Source organism: Bos javanicus, unplaced genomic scaffold (assembly GCF_032452875.1).
Source record: "Bos javanicus breed banteng unplaced genomic scaffold, ARS-OSU_banteng_1.0 tig00003953_1, whole genome shotgun sequence".
In the NCBI taxonomy this organism is placed as follows: domain Eukaryota; kingdom Metazoa; phylum Chordata; class Mammalia; order Artiodactyla; family Bovidae; genus Bos; species Bos javanicus.
The window spans coordinates 60,731-83,002 of record NW_026894445.1 but is presented as its reverse complement, the minus strand read 5'-3'; the positions used below and the strand labels follow the sequence as shown (position 1 = coordinate 83,002).

The 22,272-nt window shown below is 46.1% G+C and overlaps 1 protein-coding gene across 1 annotated transcript; it reads left to right on the top strand.

The window, feature by feature from the left end:
• Positions 1-7,591: 7,591 nt before the first annotated feature.
• Positions 7,592-11,856, top strand: LOC133244061 (endogenous retrovirus group K member 19 Env polyprotein-like). The gene is made up of 2 exons (XM_061410737.1): positions 7,592-7,882; positions 10,737-11,856. The coding sequence occupies exon 2, from the start codon at positions 10,738-10,740 to the stop codon at positions 11,854-11,856; it is 1,119 nt and encodes a 372-aa protein (XP_061266721.1). The 5' UTR covers positions 7,592-7,882; position 10,737.
• Positions 11,857-22,272: the final 10,416 nt, after the last annotated feature.

The window sequence follows — 22,272 nt, the reverse complement described above, 5'->3', positions numbered from 1 at the left end:
CAGTCACGGGATCAGTGCATGATCAATTACCTGATCAGTGCATGATCAGTCACGTGACCAGTGCATGGTAGCTACGTGATCATTGCATGATCAGCCACGTGATCAGTGCATGATAGCCACGTGATCAGTGCATGATAGTCACGTGATCAGTGCATGATCAGTCACGTGATACGTGTGTGATCAGCCACATGATCAGTGCATGTTATCCACGTGATCAGTGCAGGATAGCCACGTGATCACTTCATGATTATTTACGTGATCTGTACATGATCAGTCACGTGATTCGTGTGTGATCAGCCACCGGATCAGTGCGTGATGAGCCATGTGATCAGTGCAGGATCAATTACGTGATCAGTGCATGATCAGTCACATGACCAGTACATGGTAGCTACGTGATCATTGCGTGATCAGCCACGTGATCAGTGCATGATAGCTACCTGATCAGTGCATGATAGCAACATGATCAGTTCATGAGAGCCACGTGATCAGTGTATGATCAGTCACGTGATACATGTGTGATCAGCCACGTGATCAGGGCGTGATGAGCCACGTGATCAGTGCAGGATCAATTACGTGATCAGTGCATGATCAGTCACGTTACCAGTACATGGTTGCAACGTGATCCTTGCATGATCAGCCACGTGAGCAGAGCATGATAGCCACGTGATCAGTGCATGATCAGTCACGTGATCAGTACATTATCAGTCACTTGAACAGTGCATGATCATTGACGTGATCTGTGCATGATCAGTCACGTGACCAGTATATGGTAGCTACGTGATCACTCCATGACGAGCCACGTGAGCAGTGCATGGTAGCCACGTGATGTGTGCATGATCAGTTACGTGAGCAGAGTATGATCAGCCACGTGATTAGTGCATGATATCCACGTGATCAGTGCATGATCATCACGTGATCAGTGTATGATCAGCCACGTGAATAGTGCATGCTCAGTCACGTGATAAGGGCCTGTTGAGCTACGTGATTACTGTCTGCTCATCTGCTTGAAAATTGCCAGCTGGGCTGCATGATTCTTGCCTGTCATATGCTTGACAATTGCCAGCTGTGCTGCATAATTCCTGCCTGCTCAGCTGCTTGATTATTGCCAGCTGAGCAGCATGATTCCTCACACCTGAGTTCCATGATTATTGCCTGCTGACTGTTTGATTCGTGCCTACTCAGCTCTTTGTTTATTGCCTCCAAAGGCAAATGATCGGTGTATGATAGCAAACATGATCAGCGCATGATCAGTCACATGATCAGAGCCATTAAGTCACGTGATCACTACATGATAGTCATGTGATCAGTCCATGCTCAGTCACGGTATCAGTGCATGTACAGCCACGTAATCAGTGCATGATCAGCCAGGTGATCATTTCATGATAGCTATGTGATCAGTTCATGATTGTCACGTGATCTGTGCATGACCAGGCAGGTGGTTAGTGTATGATCATCGACGTGATCAGTGCATGATCCGTCACCTAATGGGTATATGATCAGTCACCTGACCGGTACGTGGTAGCTACATGATCATTGCATGGTCAGCCACGTGAGTAGTGCATGATAGCCACGTGATCAGTGCATGATCAATCACGTGATCAGTGTATGACCAGCCAAGTGATCAGTGCATGATAGCCACGTGATAAGTGCATGATCAGTCACGTGATCAGTGCATGATCAGTCACGTGATCAGTGGATGATCAGCCACGTGATCAGTGCATGATCAGCCACATGATCAGTGAATGACCAATTACGTGATCAGTGCATGATCCGTCAACTGATGGGTGTATGATCATTCACGTGACCTGTACATTGTAGCTACATGATCATTGCATGATCAGCCACGTGAGTAGTGCATGATAGCCACGTGATCACTGCATGATCAGTCACGTGATCAGTGCATGATCAGTCATGTGACCAGTACATGGTAGCTGTGTGATCATCGCATGATCAGCCACGTGAGCAGTGCATGATAGCCACGTGATCAGTGCATGATCAGACACGAGATCAGTGCATGATCAGTCACGTGATCAGTGCATGATCAGCCACGTGATCAGTGCATGACCAGGCACGTGATCAATGTATGTCCAGCCAAGTGATCAGTGCATAATAGCCACGTGATCAGTGCATGATCAGTCACTTGATCAGTGCATGATCAGTCACGTGATAGGTGTGTGATCAGCCACGTGAACAGTGCATGCTCAGTCACGTGATCAGGGCCTGCTGAGCTGCGTGATTACTGTCTGCTCATCTGCTTGACAATTTCCAGCTGAGCTGCACGATTCCTGCCTGTCATCTCCTTGACAATTGCCACCTGTGCTGCGTAATTCCTGCCTGCTCATCTACTTGATTATTGCCAGCTGAGCAGCATGATTTCTCAGAGCTGAGTTCCATGATTATAGCCTGCTGACTGATTCCTGCCTACTCAGCTCTATGTTCATTGCCTCCAGAGGCACATGATCAGTGTGTGACACCAAACATGATCAGCACATGATCAGTCACATAATATATGCATGATAAGCCAGGTGATCAGTGCATGATCAATTATGTGATCAGTGCATGATCAGTCATGTGACCAGTACATGGTAGCTGCCTGAACATTGCATGATCAGCCATGTGAGCAGTGCATGATAGCCATGTGATCAGTGCATGATCAGTCACGTGATCTGTGCATGATCAGTCACGTGATCTGTGCATGTTCAGTCACGTGATCAGTGCATGATCAATTACCTGATCAGTGCATGATCAGTCACGTGACCAGTGCATGGTAGCTACGTGAGCATTGCATTATCAGCCACGTGATCAGTGCATGATAGCCACGTGATCAGTGCATGATAGCCACGTGATCAGTGCATGATCAGTCACGTGATACGTGTGTGATCAGCCACTTGATCAGTGCATGTTATCCATGTGATCAGTGCAGGATAGCCACGTGATCACTTCATGATTATTTACGTGATCTGTACATGATCAGTCACGTGATACGTGTGTGATCAGCCACCAGTCAGTGCGTGATGAACCATGTGATCAGTGCAGGATCAATTATGTGATCAGTGCATGATCAGTCACATGACCAGTACATGGTAGCTACGTGATCATTGCGTGATCAGCCACGTGATCAGTGCATGATAGCTACGTGATCAGTGCATGATAGCCACATGATCTGTGCATGAGAGCCACGTGATCAGTGCATGATCAGTCACGTGATACATGTGTGATCAGCCACGTGATCAGTGCATGATGAGCCACGTGATCACTTCATGATTATTCACGTGATCTGTACATGATCAGTCACGTGAACAGTGCATGATCAGTCATGTGATCAGTGTATGAGCAGCCAAGTGATCAGTGCATGATAGCCACGTGATCAGTGCATGATCAGTCACGTGATCAGTGCATGATCAGTCACGTGATCAGTGTATGATCAGCCACGTGATCAGTGCATGATCAGCCAAATGATAAGTGCATGATCAATTACGTGATCAGTGCATGATCAGCCACGTGATCAGTGCATGATCAGTCACGTGATCAGTACATGATCAGGCACGTGAACAGTGCATGATCATTTACGTGATCTGTGCATGATCAGTCACGTGACCAGTATATGGTAGCTACATGATCATTCCCTGACGAGCCATGTGAGCAGTACATGATAGAAACTTGATGTGTCCATGATGAGTTACGTGAGCAGAGTATGATCAGCCACGTGATCAGTGCATGAGTGCCACGTGATCAGTGCATGATACGTCACGTGACAGGTGTGTGATCAGCCACGTGAACAGTGCATGTTCAGCCACGTATTCAGTGCATGATAGCCACGTGATCAGTGCATGATCAGTTACGTGAGCAGTGTATGATCAGCCACGTGATCAGTGCATGATCTGTCACATGATTAGTGTATGATCACCCACGTGATCAGTGCATGATCAGTCACCTGATGGGTGTATGATCATTCACGTGACCTGTACATGGTAGTTACATGATCATTGCATGATCAGCCACGTGAGTAGTGCATGATATCCACGTGATCACTGCATGATCAGTCACGTGATCAGTGCATGATCAGTCATGTGACCAGTACATGGTAGCTGTGTGATCATCGCATGATCAGCCACGTGAGCAGTGCATGATAGCCACGTGATCAGTGCATGATCAGACACGAGATCAGTGCATGATCAGTCACGTGATCAGTGCATGATCAGCCACGTAATCAGTGCATGACCAGGCACGTGATCAGTGTATGTCCAGCCAAGTGATCAGTGCATGATAGCCACGTGATCAGTGCATGATCAATCACATGATCAGTGCATGATCAGTCACGTGATAGGTGTGTGATCAGCCACGTGAACAGTGCATGCTCAGTCACGTGATCAGGGCCTGCTGAGCTGCGTGATTACTGTCTGTTCATCTGCTTGACAATTTCCAGCTGAGCTGCATGATTCCTGCCTGTCATCTCCTTGACAATTGCCACCTGTGGTGCGTAATTCCTGCCTGCTCATCTACTTGATTATTGCCAGCTGAGCAGCATGATTTCTCAGAGGTGAGTTCCATGATTATAGCCTGCTGACTGATTCCTGCCTACTCAGCTCTATGTTCATTGCCTCCAGAGGCACATGATCAGTGTGTGACACCAAACATGATCAGCACACGATCAGTCAAATAATATATGCATGATAAGCCAGGTGATCAGTGCATGATCAATTATGTGATCAGTGCTGATCAGTCATGTGACCAGTACATGGTAGCTGCGTGATCATTGCATGATCAGCCACGTGAGCAGTGCATGATAGCCACGTGATCAGTGCATGATCAATCACGTGATCTGTGTATGATCAGTCACGGGATCAGTGCATGATCAATTACCTGATCAGTGCATGATCAGTCACGTGACCAGTGCATGGTAGCTACGTGATCATTGCATGATCAGCCACGTGATCAGTGCATGATAGCCACGTGATCAGTGCATGATAGTCACGTGATCACTGCATGATAAGTCACGTGATACGTGTGTGATCAGCCACGTGATCAGTGCATGTTATCCACGTGATCAGTGCAGGATAGCCACGTGATTACTTCATGATTATTTACGTGATCTGTACATGATCAGTCACGTGATTCGTGTGTGATCAGCCACCGGATAAGTGCGTGATGAGCCATGTGATCAGTGCAGGATAAATTACGTGATCAGTGCATGATCAGTCACATGACCAGTACATGGTAGCTACGTGATCATTGCGTGATCAGCCATGTGATCAGTGTATGAAAGCTACGTGATCAGTGCATGATAGCCACATGATCAGTGCATGAGAGCCACGTGATCAGTGCATGATCAGTCACGTGATACATGTGTGATCAGCCACGTGATCAGTGCATGATGAGCCACGTGATCAGTGCAGGATCAATTACGTGATCAGTGCATGGTCAGTCACCTGATGGGTGTATGATCATTCACGTGACCTGTACATGGTAGCTACATGATCATTGCATGATAGCCACGTGAGTAGTATATGATAGCCACGTGATCACTGCATGATCAGTCACGTGATCAGTGCATGATCAGTCATGTGACCAGTACATGGTAGCTGCGTGATCATCGAATGATCGGCCACGTGAGCAGTGCATGATAGCCACGTGATCAGTACATGATCAGACACGAGATCAGTGCATGATAGCCACGTGATCAGTGCATGATAGCCACGTGATCAGTGCATGATCAGTCACGTGATACGTGTGTGATCAGCCACGTGATCAGTGCATGTTATCCACGTGATCAGTGCAGGATAGCACGTGATCACTTCATGATTATTTACGTGATCTGTACATGATCAGTCACGTGATACGTGTGTGATCAGCCACCGGATCAGTGCGTGATGAGCCATGTGATCAGTGCAGGATCAATTACGTGATCAGTGCATGATCAGTCACATGACCAGTACACGGTAGCTACGTGATCATTGCGTGATCAGCCACGTGATCAGTGCATGATAGCTACGTGATCAGTGCATGATAGCCACATGATCAGTGCATGAGAGTCACGTGATCAGTGCATGATCAGTCACGTGATACATGTGTGATCAGCCACGTGATCAGTGCACAATGAGCCACGTGATCAGTGCAGGATCAATTACGTGATCAGTGCATGATCAGTCACGTGATACGTGTGTGATCAGCCACGTGAACAGTGCATGCTCAGTCACGTGATCAGGGCCTGCTGAGCTGCGTGATTACTGTCTGCTCATCTGCTTGACAATTTCCAGCTGAGCTGCACGATTCCTGCCTGTCATCTCCTTGACAATTGCCACCTGTGCTGCGTAATTCCTGCCTGCTCATCTACTTGATTATTGCCAGCTGAGCAGCATGATTTCTCAGAGCTGAGTTCCATGATTATAGCCTGCTGACTGATTCCTGCCTACTCAGCTCTATGTTCATTGCCTCCAGAGGCACATGATCAGTGTGTGACACCAAACATGATCAGCACATGATCAGTCACATAATATATGCATGATAAGCCAGGTGATCAGTGCATGATCAATTATGTGATCAGTGCATGATCAGTCATGTGACCAGTACATGGTAGCTGCGTGATCATTGCATGATCAGCCACGTGAGCAGTGCATGATAGCCACGTGATCACTGCATGATCAATCACGTGATCTGTGCATGATCAGTCACGGGATCAGTGCATGATCAATTACCTGATCAGTGCATGATCAGTCACGTGACCAGTGCATGGTAGCTACGTGATCATTGCATGATCAGCCACGTGATCAGTGCATGATAGCCACGTGATCAGTGCATGATAGTCACGTGATCAGTGCATGATCAGTCACGTGATACGTGTGTGATCAGCCACGTGATCAGTGCATGTTATCCACGTGATCAGTGCAGGATAGCCACGTGATCACTTCATGATTATTTACGTGATCTGTACATGATCAGTCACGTGATTCGTGTGTGATCAGCCACCGGATCAGTGCGTGATGAGCCATGTGATCAGTGCAGGATCAATTACGTGATCAGTGCATGATCAGTCACATGACCAGTACATGGTAGCTACGTGATCATTGCGTGATCAGCCACGTGATCAGTGCATGATAGCTACCTGATCAGTGCATGATAGCCACATGATCAGTGCATGAGAGCCACGTGATCAGTGCATGATCAGTCACGTGATACATGTGTGATCAGCCACGTGATCAGGGCGTGATGAGCCACGTGATCAGTGCAGGATCAATTACGTGATCAGTGCATGATCAGTCACGTTACCAGTACATGGTTGCAACGTGATCCTTGCATGATCAGCCACGTGAGCAGAGCATGATAGCCACGTCATCAGTGCATGATCAGTTGCGGGGAGCTGCCCGTGAAAACGGGGTCCTTTGAAGGACACAGCTCTGGGAGCTGCCTCAGTCCTTGAGGGTTTGCTTGCAAACATAGCTCTCTGTCCCGCCACCCCAGAGATTAGGCGCTTATTTACTGCAGGCACCTGGAGTTCTGTGCAAACTTCTCACGCACAGAGAAATGTTATCAGGTGTAAGAAATAATAACAGGGAGCCATTCCCATGCTCTCAAGATTTCTTGTGACTGTTTGTAAGATGTATAGGCTAACCAAGAAAAAATGTTAACTGTTTTGTCTCTCTCACGCTTTTCTGTATAAATATGAGATGTTGAATAAAGTTGGTGTCAGACTGCGTCCCTTCGTGGTGACGTGTCTGAACCTCTCGACCCCATCTTTGTAGTCTCTTGCTTTAGTTTCTTTCTTAGCCCCACCGTGCACGTTCTCGGGACCTGATCGACTTTGCCGGCTGGCCCCGGCAGGTGGCGCCCGAACAGGGACTCGAGAATCGGAGTGCGACGACGGCCGCTGCCCGCCAAGATTGAGGTAAGTAAAGAGGAATTCCTAAGTAATTAAAAGTAAAGGGCAGGGAGGGTGATTGTCGAGAGTAATAAATCATGGGACAAGGCAATAGCCGCCAGTTATTTGTACATATGTTGAAAACTATGTTAAAAGGTAGGGGAATTCATGTAAATAAGTTACAGCTAGAAAAGTTTTTACTTTTTATTGAGGAGGTTTGTCCTTGGTTTCCAGAGGAAGGAACAGTTAGTCTGGAAACTTGGAAAAAAGTAGGAAAACAATTGCAGACATATTATTCCTTACATGGTCCCAATCGTGTTCCTGTGGATGCTTTTTCTTTGTGGACTCTCATAAGAGACTGCCTGGATCCTGAACATGAGGGACATAAAATTCAAACGGCTCTCAGGGATTCCACAGGACCTGAAGTTACAGAGCCTTCTGCCCCATCACCTGAGCTGCTTTATGCTGTGCCTGAGGGAACAGCTTATAAGGCTGGAGGGAGTGATGATGTGTTAAGCTATGATGAACAGAAAGAGTTAAATGAACAAGCGGCTCAGTACCATAGAGAGGATATGCCTTGGGAGATGATGGTTAACATGGAATCCCCCCCGGGAAAAGGGGAATTAAAGCATTCAGGGCTTTCTGAAGAACAGCTGGAGAATTTAATTCAGAAGATTGTTATAACAGTAAAAAAGGATGCACAGGGAGACTCCCACTCCAGCCAGCCTGTGCCTCCAGCATATCCTCCCTCGGTTCTTGCTGGACTCGATCCACCTCCGCCTTTCGTAGAACCGCGAGAGCTTATATCTATCCCTGCTTCTTTGCCCGGTGAAAACATAAAAATTAAAAGTGAGATATTATTATCTCCTCTTCAACAAGCAATTAAGCGAGCTAATGAAGAAGGAGAACATATTCCCGGGTTTTCAGGAATCTATCCAGTGTTTGAAAATGATCAACAGCAGAGGTATTATGAGCCGCTACCCTTTAAGCAACTGAAAGAGTTAAAAATGGCTTGTGCACAATATGGCCCGACTGCGCCGTTTACTCAGGCTATTATAGAGGCTTTAGGAAATCAAAATCTGCCACCTAATGATTGGAAACAGGTTGCTCGAGCTTGTTTATCTGGAGGAGATTATTTACTATGGAAATCTGAGTTTGCTGAGCAATGTGGGATCACAGCCGATATCAATCGGCGACAGGGACTGAACACCACTTATGAAATGATGGTGGGAGAAAGAGAATATCGAGAAACTAATAGTCAACTTAATTATTTACCTGGAGCCTACCCTCAGATTAGTGCTGCGGCTCTACAAGCATGGAAAAAGCTTCCAAATTCTGATAAAAAGACTGAAGATTTATCTAAAATTCACCAGGGGCCAGATGAGCCATATCAGGATTTTGTTGCCCGCCTGCTTGAGATAATTGGTAAAATGATAGGGGATGAGCAGGCGGGGATGGTGTTGACTAAACAGCTTGCTTATGAGAATGCCAATTCGGCTTGTCAAGCTGCCCTGAGACCTTACAGGAAAAAGGGAGGCTTATCTGACTATATACGGATTTGTGCTGATATCGGCCCTTCATACGTTCAAGGCATAACTTTGGCCACTGCATTACAAAGATTATTGCCTTAGCTGGTTTTAGTGGACGGCTTGATAATCATTATCCCTCAGATAAAATTTTGCAATTTGCTCATTATCACGAATTTCTCTTCCCCAAAATCATTGTCTCTCAGCCCCTTGCCGATGCCCTAACTGTATTTACTGATGGCTCTTCTAATGGAATAGCTAGTTTGATTATACAGGACAATACTACCACCTGGCATACTAATTATAAGTCTGCTCAAGAAGTAGAACTATTTGCCGTTTTTCAGGCTTTATTACAAATTTCTGCTCCATTTAATTTATATTCTGACAGTCAATATATCATAAGAGCCTTAAACACTATTGAGACTGTTCCATTTATTGGTACCCTGAATTCTACTATCCAAACTCTTTTTCGTGATATACAACATTTAATTTGCTCCAGAGTTAATAAATGCTATTTTGGTCATATTCGTGCTCACTCTGGACTTCCTGGACCTTTAGCACGAGGCAATGCTTTAGCTGATGAAGCTACACGTATGATATTTCCTTCACTGGAACAAATGGCAAAAACTTCCCACAGCTTACACCATCAAAACAGCAATAGCTTAAGACTTCAATTTGGCATTACTCGAGAAGCTGCCAGACAGATTGTTAAACAATGTCAAACGTGTCCTCAGTTTTTTAGCGTCCCCCACTATGGAGTTAATCCTCGAGGATTGTTGCCAAACGATATATGGCAAATGGATGTTACCCATATTCCTGAATTTGGTAAACAAAAATTTGTTCATGTTACTATTGACACCTTCTCCGGCTTTTTACATGCCTCTCTACAATCTGGAGAAGCTAGCAAACATTGTATAGCTCATTGCATTAAATGTTTTGCTGTTATGGGAACCCCTAAAACCATAAAAACAGACAATGGTCCAGGATACACTGGAAAAAATTTTCAATTATTTTGTACGCAATTGTCTATCTCACATAAAACAGGTATCCCTTATAATCCTCAAGGTCAAGGAATTATTGAACGGGCACATCAAACTCTCAAACATCAATTGCAAAAACTAAAGAAGGAAAAATTGTATCCCAATACCCCCTCCAACTCTCTAAACCATGCTTTATTTGTTCTAAATTTTTTACAATTGGATATAAGTGGCCGTTCAGCAGCACAGCGATTTTGGAACTTTGATGCACAAACAATAAGACCTAAAGTCTTTTGAAAAGACCCACTTGTAGGAAAATGGTATGGACCAGATCCAGTACTAATCTGGGGACGAGGGCATGTTTGTGTTTTCCCACAGGATGCCGAAGCGCCGCGCTGGCTGCCAGAAAGGTTGGTACGCACGGCGGAGACAGTCTCTAGCAAATCAGATGAGGAGATTGACAATTCAAGAACATAATGAATTACCATCTCGGCAACAACTTCAGGCATTGATGCGAGAGGCACAGAATCGTGTTGTGGTGCAGGGCGATCCGATATCGCCTTTAAGCTTCCTGATAACCTTATTAATTATCTTAAATCAGATTAACACTGCACACTCTGAAGAATATTCAAATGCTTACTGGGCTTATTTTCCCGATCCTCCCCTTCTCCAACCCGTGGGCTGGGAGGGTCGGTCTATTCCCATATACACTAATGATACTGTGGCTTTGGGTGGTTTTTCAGATAAACATATTATTCCTAATCAAGTTAATTTCTCTTATCATGGAGTGTTTGATCGCTTACCTATTTGTCTGTCTAGATATTTTAATTCAACAGGATGTCTTTTTGTTGGGGAGTCCGGATATGCTGATTTTGACAATGGTTGGAGCCTGTATATTCCTGGAGTAACGAAAGAGTCTGGAATTCCTCAACGTCGTAATGGAACTGGTCCTTTAGATATTCCTTTCTGCGACTTTGGAACAAGGGGAAGAGTCACTGCTGCACCATGGAAACTGTGTCGAGATGGAACTGCTACGGTTTATAACATATTTGGGACAAATGAGTCATTGTGGGACTGGTCTCCAGACTTGGCCCGAAACCCTGGAGCTCAAGATAATAGGAACTTTGCATCCCGTATTTGGAACTTGGGCGGCTCTAAAGTGTTCCAAACAGAAATCTGGAAACTAGCTGCCGCCCTTGGATGTAAGGGTTCCTACCTTCAGGTGAGATCGAAAGTGAGACACGGTCATTTGTGGAATCTCACCATGAGATACCCTCGTGCGTGTGTGCCTCACCCTTATGCTTTACTAGTAGGATCTGTAAAAATACAACCTGGGTTACAAAATTATAATGTAACTTGTAACAATTGTACTTTGACTAACTGTGTTAGGGGAATTACTAATCAAACTAGGGTTCTAGTCTTAAGACAGCCTGCTTTTGTTATGGTTCCTGTAAAGATTAATGGGTCTTGGTATGATGAAAGGAGACTTAAACTTTAGAGAGAAGTAGAGGGTGCTTTAATGCGTTATCGCAGAGAAATAGGGTTAATAATTCTGGGATTTGTAGCTTTGGTAACTCTTATTGCTTCCTCGATTACTAAAGCCCTGTCCTTGGCACAATCAGTACAAACTGCAACTTTTGTTAATAATCTGGCACAAAATGCATCCGTTGCCCTGGGGACTCAAAAAGATATTGACAAAAAGCTAGAAGATCGATTGAATGCCCTTTATGATGTTGTAAAATATTTAGGTGAAGAGGTTCAAAGTATAAAGTTGAGATTACGAGTACAATGTCATGCTGATTTTCGATAGATCTGTGTTACTCCCAAAAAATATAATGGTAGTATAACTGCTTGAGATAAGGTAAAAGCTCATTTAAAAGGTATTTGGCATAATGAAAATATTTCCTTAGATTTGCTGCATCTACATCAGGAAATAATGAACATTGAAAATGCACCCAGACCTGATTTGGATGTTGCAAAAAGAGCTGAGTCCTTTGTTAAAGAACTTTTTCGACATGTACCTACTGTCAATAGTATTTGGTACTTGGGAGCAGCCATGGGAGGACTGTTCTTAATAATTTTAACTGTTTTATTTCTTGCACCTTGTTTAATTAAAAAACTGATTGATGATCTATGGATCATAAAGGCTTCCATCTATGGAAATGGTCTGCGGTTAAAGGAACATAAGCGTGTGCCTATATAAAAAGAAAGGGGGAGTTGCGGGGAGCTGCCCGTGAGAACGGGGTCCTTTGTCCGAAGGACACAGCTCTGGGAGCTGCCTCAGTCCTTGAGGGTTTGCTTGCAAACATAGCTCTCTGTCCCGCCACCCCAGAGATTAGGCGCTTATTTACTGCAGGCACCTGGAGTTCTGTGCAAACTTCTCACGCACAGAGAAATGTTATCTGGTGTAAGAAATAATAACAGGGAGCCATTCCCATGCTCTCAAGATTTCTTGTGACTGTTTGTAAGATGTATAGGCTAACCAAGAAAAAATGTTAACTGTTTTGTCTCTCTCACGCTTTTCTGTATAAATATGAGATGTTGAATAAAGTTGGTGTCAGACTGCGTCCCTTCGTGGTGACGTGTCTGAACCTCTCGACCCCATCTTTGTAGTCTCTTGCTTTAGTTTCTTTCTTAGCCCCGCCGTGCACGTTCTCGGGACCTGATCGACTTTGCCGGCTGGCCCCGGCAATCAGTCACGTGATCAGTACATTATCAGTCACTTGAACAGTGCATGATCATTGACGTGATCTGTGCATGATCAGTCACGTGACCAGTATATGGTAGCTACGTGATCACTCCATGACGAGCCACGTGAGCAGTGCATGATAGCCACGTGATGTGTGCATGATCAGTTACGTGAGCAGAGTATGATCAGCCACGTGATTAGTGCATGATATCCACGTGATCAGTGCATGATCATCACGTGATCAGTGTATGATCAGCCACGTGAATAGTGCATGCTCAGTCACGTGTTAAGGGCCTGTTGAGCTACGTGATTACTGTCTGCTCATCTGCTTGAAAATTGCCAGCTGGGCTGCATGATTCTTGCCTGTCATATGCTTGACAATTGCCAGCTGTGCTGCATAATTCCTGCCTGCTCAGCTGCTTGATTATTGCCAGCTGAGCAGCATGATTCCTCACACCTGAGTTCCATGATTATTGCCTGCTGACTGTTTGATTCGTGCCTACTCAGCTCTTTGTTTATTGCCTCCAGAGGCAAATGATCGGTGTATGATAGCAAACATGATCAGCGCATGATCAGTCACATGATCAGAGCCATTAAGTCACGTGATCACTACATGATAGTCATGTGATCAGTCCATGCTCAGTCACGGTATCAGTGCATGTACAGCCACGTGATCAGTGCATGATCAGCCAGGTGATCATTTCATGATAGCTATGTGATCAGTTCATGATTTGTCACGTGATCTGTGCATGACAAGGCAGGTGGTCAGTGTATGATCATCGACGTGATCAGTGCATGATCCGTCACCTAATGGGTGTATGATCAGTCACCTGACCGGTACGTGGTAGCTACATGAACATTGCATGGTCAGCCACGTGAGTAGTGCATGATAGCCACGTGATCACGGCATGATCAGTCACGTGATCAGTGCATGATCAGTCATGTGACCAGTACATGGTAGCTGTGTGATCATCGCATGATCAGCCACGTGAGCAGTGCATGATAGCCACGTGATCAGTGCATGATCAGACATGAGATCAGTGCATGATCAGTCACGTGATCAGTGCATGATCAGCCACGTGATCAGTGCATGACCAGGCACGTGATCAGTGTATGTCCAGCCAAGTGATCAGTGCATAATAGCCACGTGATCAGTGCATGATCAATCACATGATCAGTGCATGATCAGTCACGTGATAGGTGTGTGATCAGCCACGTGAACAGTGCATGCTCAGTCACGTGATCAGGGCCTGCTGAGCTGCGTGATTACTGTCTGCTCATCTGCTTGACAATTTCCAGCTGAGCTGCACGATTCCTGCCTGTCATCTCCTTGACAATTGCCACCTGTGCTGCGTAATTCCTGCCTGCTCATCTACTTGATTATTGCCAGCTGAGCAGCATGATTTCTCAGAGCTGAGTTCCATGATTATAGCCTGCTAACTGATTCCTGCCTACTCAGCTCTATGTTCATTGCCTCCAGAGGCACATGATCAGAGTGTGACACCAAACATGATCAGCACATGATCAGTCACATAATCAATGCATGATAAGCCAGGTGATCAGTGCATGATCAATTATGTGATCAGTGCATGATCAGTCATGTGACCAGTACATGGTAGCTGCGTGAACATTGCATGATCAGCCATGTGATCAGTGCATGATCAGTCACGTGATCTGTGCATGATCAGTCACGTGATCTGTGCATGATCAGTCACGTGATCAGTGCATGATCAATTACCTGATCACTGCATGATCAGTCACGTGACCAGTGCATGGTAGCTACGTGAGCATTGCATTATCAGCCACGTGATCAGTGCATGATAGCCACGTGATCAGTGCATGATAGCCACGTGATCAGTGCATGATCAGTCAGGTGTTACGTGTGTGATCAGCCACTTGATCAGTGCATGTTATCCACGTGATCAGTGCAGGATAGCCACGTGATCACTTCATGATTATTTACGTGATCTGTACATGATCAGTCACGTGAACAGTGCATGATCAGTCATGTGATCAGTGTATGACCAGCCAAGTGATCAGTGCATGATAGCCACGTGATCAGTGCATGATCAGTCACGTGATCAGTGTATGATCAGCCACGTGATCAGTACATGATCAGCCAAATGATAAGTGCATGATCAATTACGTGATCAGTGCATGATCAGCCACGTGATCAGTGCATGATCAGTCACGTGATCAGTACATGATCAGGCACGTGAACAGTGCATGATCATTTACGTGATCTGTGCATGATCAGTCACGTGAAAAGTATATGGTAGCTACATGATCATTCCGTGACGAGCCACGTGAGCAGTACATGATAGAAACTTGATGTGTCCATGATGAGTTACGTGAGCAGAGTATGATCAGCCACGTGATCAGTGCATGAGTGCCCCGTGATCAGTGCATGATATGTCACGTGACAGGTGTGTGATCAGCCACGTGAACAGTGCATGTTCAGCCACGTATTCAGTGCATGATAGCCACGTGATCAGTGCATGATCAGTTACGTGAGCAGTGTATGATCAGCCACGTGATCAGGGCATGATCAGACACGTGAACAGTGTATGATCAGCCACGTGATCAGTGCATGATATCCAAGTGATCAGTGCATGATCAATCACGTGATCAGTGTTTGATCAGCTACGTGAACAGTGCATGCTCAGTCACGTGATCAGGGCCTGCTGAGCTGCGAGATTACTGTCTGCTCATCTGCTTGACAATTGCCAGCTGAGCTGCACGATTCCTGCCTGTCATCTGCTTGACAATTGCCAGCTGTGCTGCGTAATTCCTGCCTGCTCAGCTGCTTGATTATTGCCAGCTGAGCTGCATGATTCCTCACACCTGAGTTCCATGATTATTGCCTGCTGACTGTTTGATTCGTGCCTACTCAGCTCTTTGTTTATTGCCTCCAGAGGCACATGATCAGTGTATGATAGCAAACATGATCAGCACATGATCAGTCACATGATCAGTGCCATTAAGTCACGTGATCACTACATGATAGTCAAGTGATCAGTCCATGCTCAGTCACGGTATCAGTGCATGATCAGCCACGTGATCAGTGCATGATCTGTCACATGATTAGTGTATGATCACCCACGTGATCAGTGCATGATCAGTCACCTGAGGGGTGTATGATCATTCACGTGACCTGTACATAGTAGCTACATGATCATTGCATGATCAGCCACGTGAGTAGTGCATGATATCCACGTGATCACTGCATGATCAGTCACGTAATCAGTGCATGATCAGTCATGTGACCAGTACATGGTAGCTGTGTGATCATCGCATGATCAGCCACGTGATCAGTGCATGATCAGACACGAGATCAGTGCATGATCAGTCACGTGATCAGTGCATGATCAGCCACGTGATCAGTGCATGACCAGGCACGTGATCTGTGTATGTCCAGCCAAGTGATCAGTGCATGATAGCCACGTGATCAGTGCATGATCAGCCACATGATCAGTCCATGATCAGTCACGTGATAGGTGTGTGATCAGCCACGTGAACAGTGCATGCTCAGTCACGTGATCAGGGCCTGCTGAGCTTCGTGATTACTGTCTGCTCATCTGCTTGACAATTTCCAGCTGAGCTGCATGATTCCTGCCTGTCATCTCCTTGACAATTGCCACCTGTGCTGCGTAATTCCTGCCTGCTCATCTACTTGATTATTGCCAGCTGAGCAGCATGATTTCTCAGAGCTGAGTTCCATGATTATAGCCTGCTGACTGATTCCTGCCTACTCAGCTCTATGTTCATTGCCTCCAGAGGCACATGATCAGTGTGTGACACCAAACATGATCAGCACATGATCAGTCACATAATATATGCATGATAAGCCAGGTGATCAGTGCATGATCAATTATGTGATCAGTGCATGATCAGTCATGTGACAAGTACATGGTAGCTGCGTGATCATTGCATGATCAGCCACGTGAGCAGTGCATGATAGCCACGTGATCAGTGCATGATCAATCACGTGATCTGTGCATGATCAGTCACGGGATCAGTGCATGATCAATTACCTGATCAGTGCATGATCAGTCACGTGACCAGTGCATGGTAGCTACGTGATCATTGCATGATCAGACACGTGATCAGTGCATGATAGCCTCGTGATCAGTGCATGATAGTCACGTGATCAGTGCATGATCAGTCACGTGATACGTGTGTCATCAGCCACGTGATCAGTGCATGTTATCCACGTGATCAGTGCAGGATAGCCACGTGATCAATTCATGATTATTTACGTGATCTGTACATGATCAGTCACGTGATTCGTGTGTGATCAGCCACCGGATCAGTGCGTGATGAGCCATGTGATCAGTGCAGGATCAATTACGTGATCAGTGCATGATCAGTCACATGACCAGTACATGGTAGCTACGTGATCACTGCGTGATCAGCCACGTGATCAGTGTATGATAGCTACGTGATCAGTGCATGATAGCCACATGATCAGTGCATGAGAGCCACGTGATCAGTGCATGATCAGTCACGTGATACATGTGTGATCAGCCACGTGATCAGTGCATGAAAATCCACGTGATCTGTGCAGGATCAATTACGTGATCAGTGCATGATCAGTCACCTGATGGGTGTATGATCATTCACGTGACCTGTACATGGTAGCTACATGATCATTGCATGATCAGCCACGTGAGTAGTGCATGATAGCCACGTGATCACTGCATGATCAGTCACGTGATCAGTGCATGATCAGTCATGTGACCAGTACATGGTAGCTGCGTGATCATCGCATGATCAGCCACGTGAGCAGTGCATGATAGCCAGGTGATCAGTACATGATCAGACACGAGATCAGTGCATGATCAGTCACGTGATCAGTGCATGATCAGTCACGTGACCAGTGCATGGTAGCTACGTGATCATTGCGTGATCAGCCACGTGATCAGTGCATGATCAGTCACGTGATACGTGTGTGATCAGCCACGTGATCAGTGCATGTTATCCACGTGATCAGTGCAGGATAGCCACGGTATCACTTCATGATTATTTACGTGATCTCTACATGATCTGTCACGTGATACGTGTGTAATCAGCCACCGGATCAGTGCGTGATGAGCCATGTGATCAGTGCAGGATCAATTACGTGATCAGTGCATGATCAGTCACATGACCAGTTCATGGTAGCTACGTGATCATTGCGTGATCAGCCACGTGATCAGTGCATGATAGCTACGTGATCAGTGCATGATAGCCACATGATCAGTGCATGAGAGTCACGAGATCAGTGCATGATCAGTCACGTGATACATGTGTGATCAGCCACGTGATCAGTGCACGATGAGCCACGTGATCAGAGCAGGATCAATTACGTGATCAGTGCATGATCAGTCACGTGACCAGTACATGGTTGCTACGTGATCCTTGCATGATCAGCCCAGTGAGCAGAGCATGATAGCCACGTGATCAGTGCATGATCAGTCACGTGATCAGTACATGATCAGTCACTTGAACAGTGCATGATCATTGACGTGATCTGTGCATGATCAGTCACGTGACCAGTATATGGTAGCTACGTGATCATTCCATGACGAGCCACGTGAGCAGTGCATGATAGCCACGTGATGTGTGCATGATCAGTTACGTGAGCAGAGTATGATCAGCCACGTGATCAGTGCATGAGTGCCACGTGATCAGTGCATGATATGTCACGTGACAGGTGTGTGATCAGCCCCGTGAACAGTGCATGTTCAGCCACGTGATCAGTGCATGATAGCCACGTGATCAGTGCATGATCTGTTACCTGAGCAGTGTATGATCAGCCACGTGATCAGTGCATGATCAGTTACCTGAGCAGTGTATGATCAGCCACGTGAATAGTGCATGCTCAGTCACGTGATCAGGGCCTGCTGAGCTGCGTGATTACTGTCTGCTCATCTGCTTGACAATTTCCAGCTGAGCTGCACGATTCCTGCCTGTCATCTGCTTGACAATTGCCAGCTGTGCTGCGTAATTCCTGCCTGCTCAGCTGCTTGATTATTGCCAGCTGAGCAGCATGATTCCTCACAGCTGAGTTCCATGATTATTGCCTGCTGACTGTTTGATTCGTGCCTATTCAGCTCTTTGTTTATTGCCTCCAGAGGCACATGATCAGTGTATGATAGCAAACATGATCAGCACATGATCAGTCACATGATCAGAGCCATTAAGTCACGTGATCACTACATGATAGTCATGTGATCAGTCCATGCTCAGTCACGGTATCAGTGCATGATCAGCCACGTGATCAGTGCATGATCTGTCACATGATTAGTGTATGATCACCCACGTGATCAGTGCATGATCAGTCACCTGATGGGTGTATGATCATTCACATGACCTGTACATGGTAGCTACATGATCATTGCATGATCAGCCAGGTGAGTAGTGCATGATATCCACGTGATCACTGCATGATCAGTCACGTGATCAGTGCATGATCAGTCATGTGACCAGAACATGGTAGCTGTGTGATCATCGCATGATCAGCCACGTGAGCAGTGCATGATAGCCACGTGATCAGTGCATGATCAGACACGAGATCAGTGCATGATCAGTCACGTGATCAGTGCATGATCAGCCACGTGATCAGTGCATGACCAGGCACGTGATCAGTGTATGTCCAGACAAGTGATCAGTGCATGATAGCCACGTGATACATGTGTGATCAGCCACGTGATCAGTGCATGATGAGCCACGTGATCAGTGCAGGATCAATTACGTGATCAGTGCATGATCAGTCACGTGACCAGTACATGGTTGCTACGTGATCATTCCATGACGAGCCATGTGAGCAGTGCATGATAGCCACGTGATGTGTGCATGATCAGTAACATGAACAGAGTATGATCAGCCACGTATTCAGTGCATGAGTGCCACGTGATCAGTGCATGATATGTCACGTGACAGGGTGTGATCAGCCACGTGAACAGTGCATGTTCAGCCACGTGATCAGTGCATGATCAGTTACTTGAGCAGTGTATGATCAGCCACGTGATCAGCATGGTCAGACACGTGAACAGTGTATGATCAACCACGTGATAAGTGCATGATATCCACGTGATCAGTGCATGATCATCACGTGATCAGTGTATGATCAGCCACGTGAATAGTGCGTGCTCAGTCACGTGATAAGGGCCTGCTGAGCTGCGTGATTCCTGTCTTCTCATCTGCTTGACAATTGCCAGCAGAGCTGCATGATTCCTGCCTGTCATCTGCTTGACAATTGCCAGCTGTGCTGCGTAATTCCTGCCTGCTCAGCTGCTTGATTATTGCCAGCTGAGCAGCATGATTCCTCACACCTGAGTTCCATGATTAATGCCTGCTGACTGTTTGATTCGTGCCTACTCAGCTCTTGTTTATTGCCTCCAGAGGCAAATGATTAGTGTATAATAGCAAACATGATCAGCGCATGATCAGTCACATGATCAGAGCCATTAAGTCACGTGATCACTACATGATAGTCATGTGATCAGTCCATGCTCAGTCACGGTATCAGTGCATGATCAGCCACGTGATCAGTGCATGATCAGCCAGGTGATCATTTCATGATAGCTATGTGATCAGTTCATGATTTGTCACGTGATCTGTGCATGACCAGGCAGGTGGTCAGTGTATGATCAGCGACGGATCAGTGCATGATCCGTCAGCTAATGGGTGTATGATCAGTCACCTGACCGGTACATGGTAGCTACATCATTGCATGATCAGCCACGTGAGTAGTGCATGATAGCCACGTGATCAGTGCATGATCAATCACGTGTTCAGTGCATGATCAGTCATGTAATCTGTGCATGACCAGGCACGGGATCAGTATATGACCAGCCAAGTGATCAGTGCATGATAGCCACGTGATCAGTGCATGATCAGTCACGTGATCAGTGCATGATCAATCACGTGATCAGTGGATGATCAGATACTGATCAGCATGATCAGCCACATGATTAGTGCATGATCAATTACGTGATCAGTGCATGATCAATCACCTGATGGGTGTATGATCATTCACGACCTGTACATGGTAGCTACATGATCATTGCATGATCAGCCACGTGAGTAGTGCACGATAGCCACGTGATCAGTGCATGATCAGTCACGTGATCAGTGCATGATCAGTCATGTGACCAGTACATGGTAGCTGCGTGATCATCGCATGATCAGCCACGTGAGCAGTGCATGATGCCACGTGATCAGTGCATGACCAGGCACGTGATCAGTGTATGTCCAGCCAAGTGATCAGTGTATGATATCCACGTGATCAGTGCATGATCAGTCACGTGATCAGTGTATGATCAGCCACGTGATCTGTCCATGATCAGCCACATGATCAGTGAATGATCAATTACGTGTTCAGTGCATGATCAGTCACGTGACCAGTATATGGTAGCTACGTGATCATTGCCAGATCAGCCACGTGAGCAGTGCATGATAGCCACGTGATCAGTGCATGATCAGCCATGTGATCAGTGCATGATCAGTCACGTGATCATTGCCTGGTCAGTCACGTGATCAGTGCATGATCAGGCACGTGATCAGTGCATGATCAGCCAAATGATCAGTGCAAGATCAATTCCATGATCAGTGCATGATCAATTCCATGATCAGTGCATGATCAGTCACGTGATCAGTGTATGATCAGCCACGTGATCAGTGCATGGTCAGACACCTGAGCAGTGTATGATCAGCCACGTGATCAGTGCGTGATCAGACACGTGATCAGTGCTATCAATTACGTGATCAGTGCATGATCAGTCACGTGATCGTGCATGATCAGTCACGTGATCAGTGCATGATCAGACACATGATCAGTGCATGATCAGTCATGACCAGTACATGGTAGCTGCGTGATCATTGCATAATCAGCCACGTTAGCAGTGCATGGTAGCCACATGATCAGTGCTTGATCAGCCACGTGATCAGTGCATGATCAGTTATGTGATCAGTGCAAGATCAGTCACTTGACCAGTACATGGTAGCTACGTGATCATTGCATGATCAGCCACGTGATCAGTGCATGATAGCCACGTAATCAGTGCATGATAGCCACGTGATCTGTGCATGATCAGTCACGTGACCAGTATATGGTAGCTACATGAACATTGCATGACCAGCCAGGTGAGAAGTGCATGATAGCCACCTGATGTGTGCATGATCAGTTACGTGAGCAGAGTATGATCAGCCACGTGATCAGTGCATGAGTGCCACGTGATC

Excerpts from the sequence above, each read along its gene's own strand:
- LOC133244061 (XM_061410737.1), top strand. The coding sequence starts at position 10,738 with ATGCCGAAGCGCCGCGCTGGCTGCCAGAAAGGTTGGTACGCACGGCGG.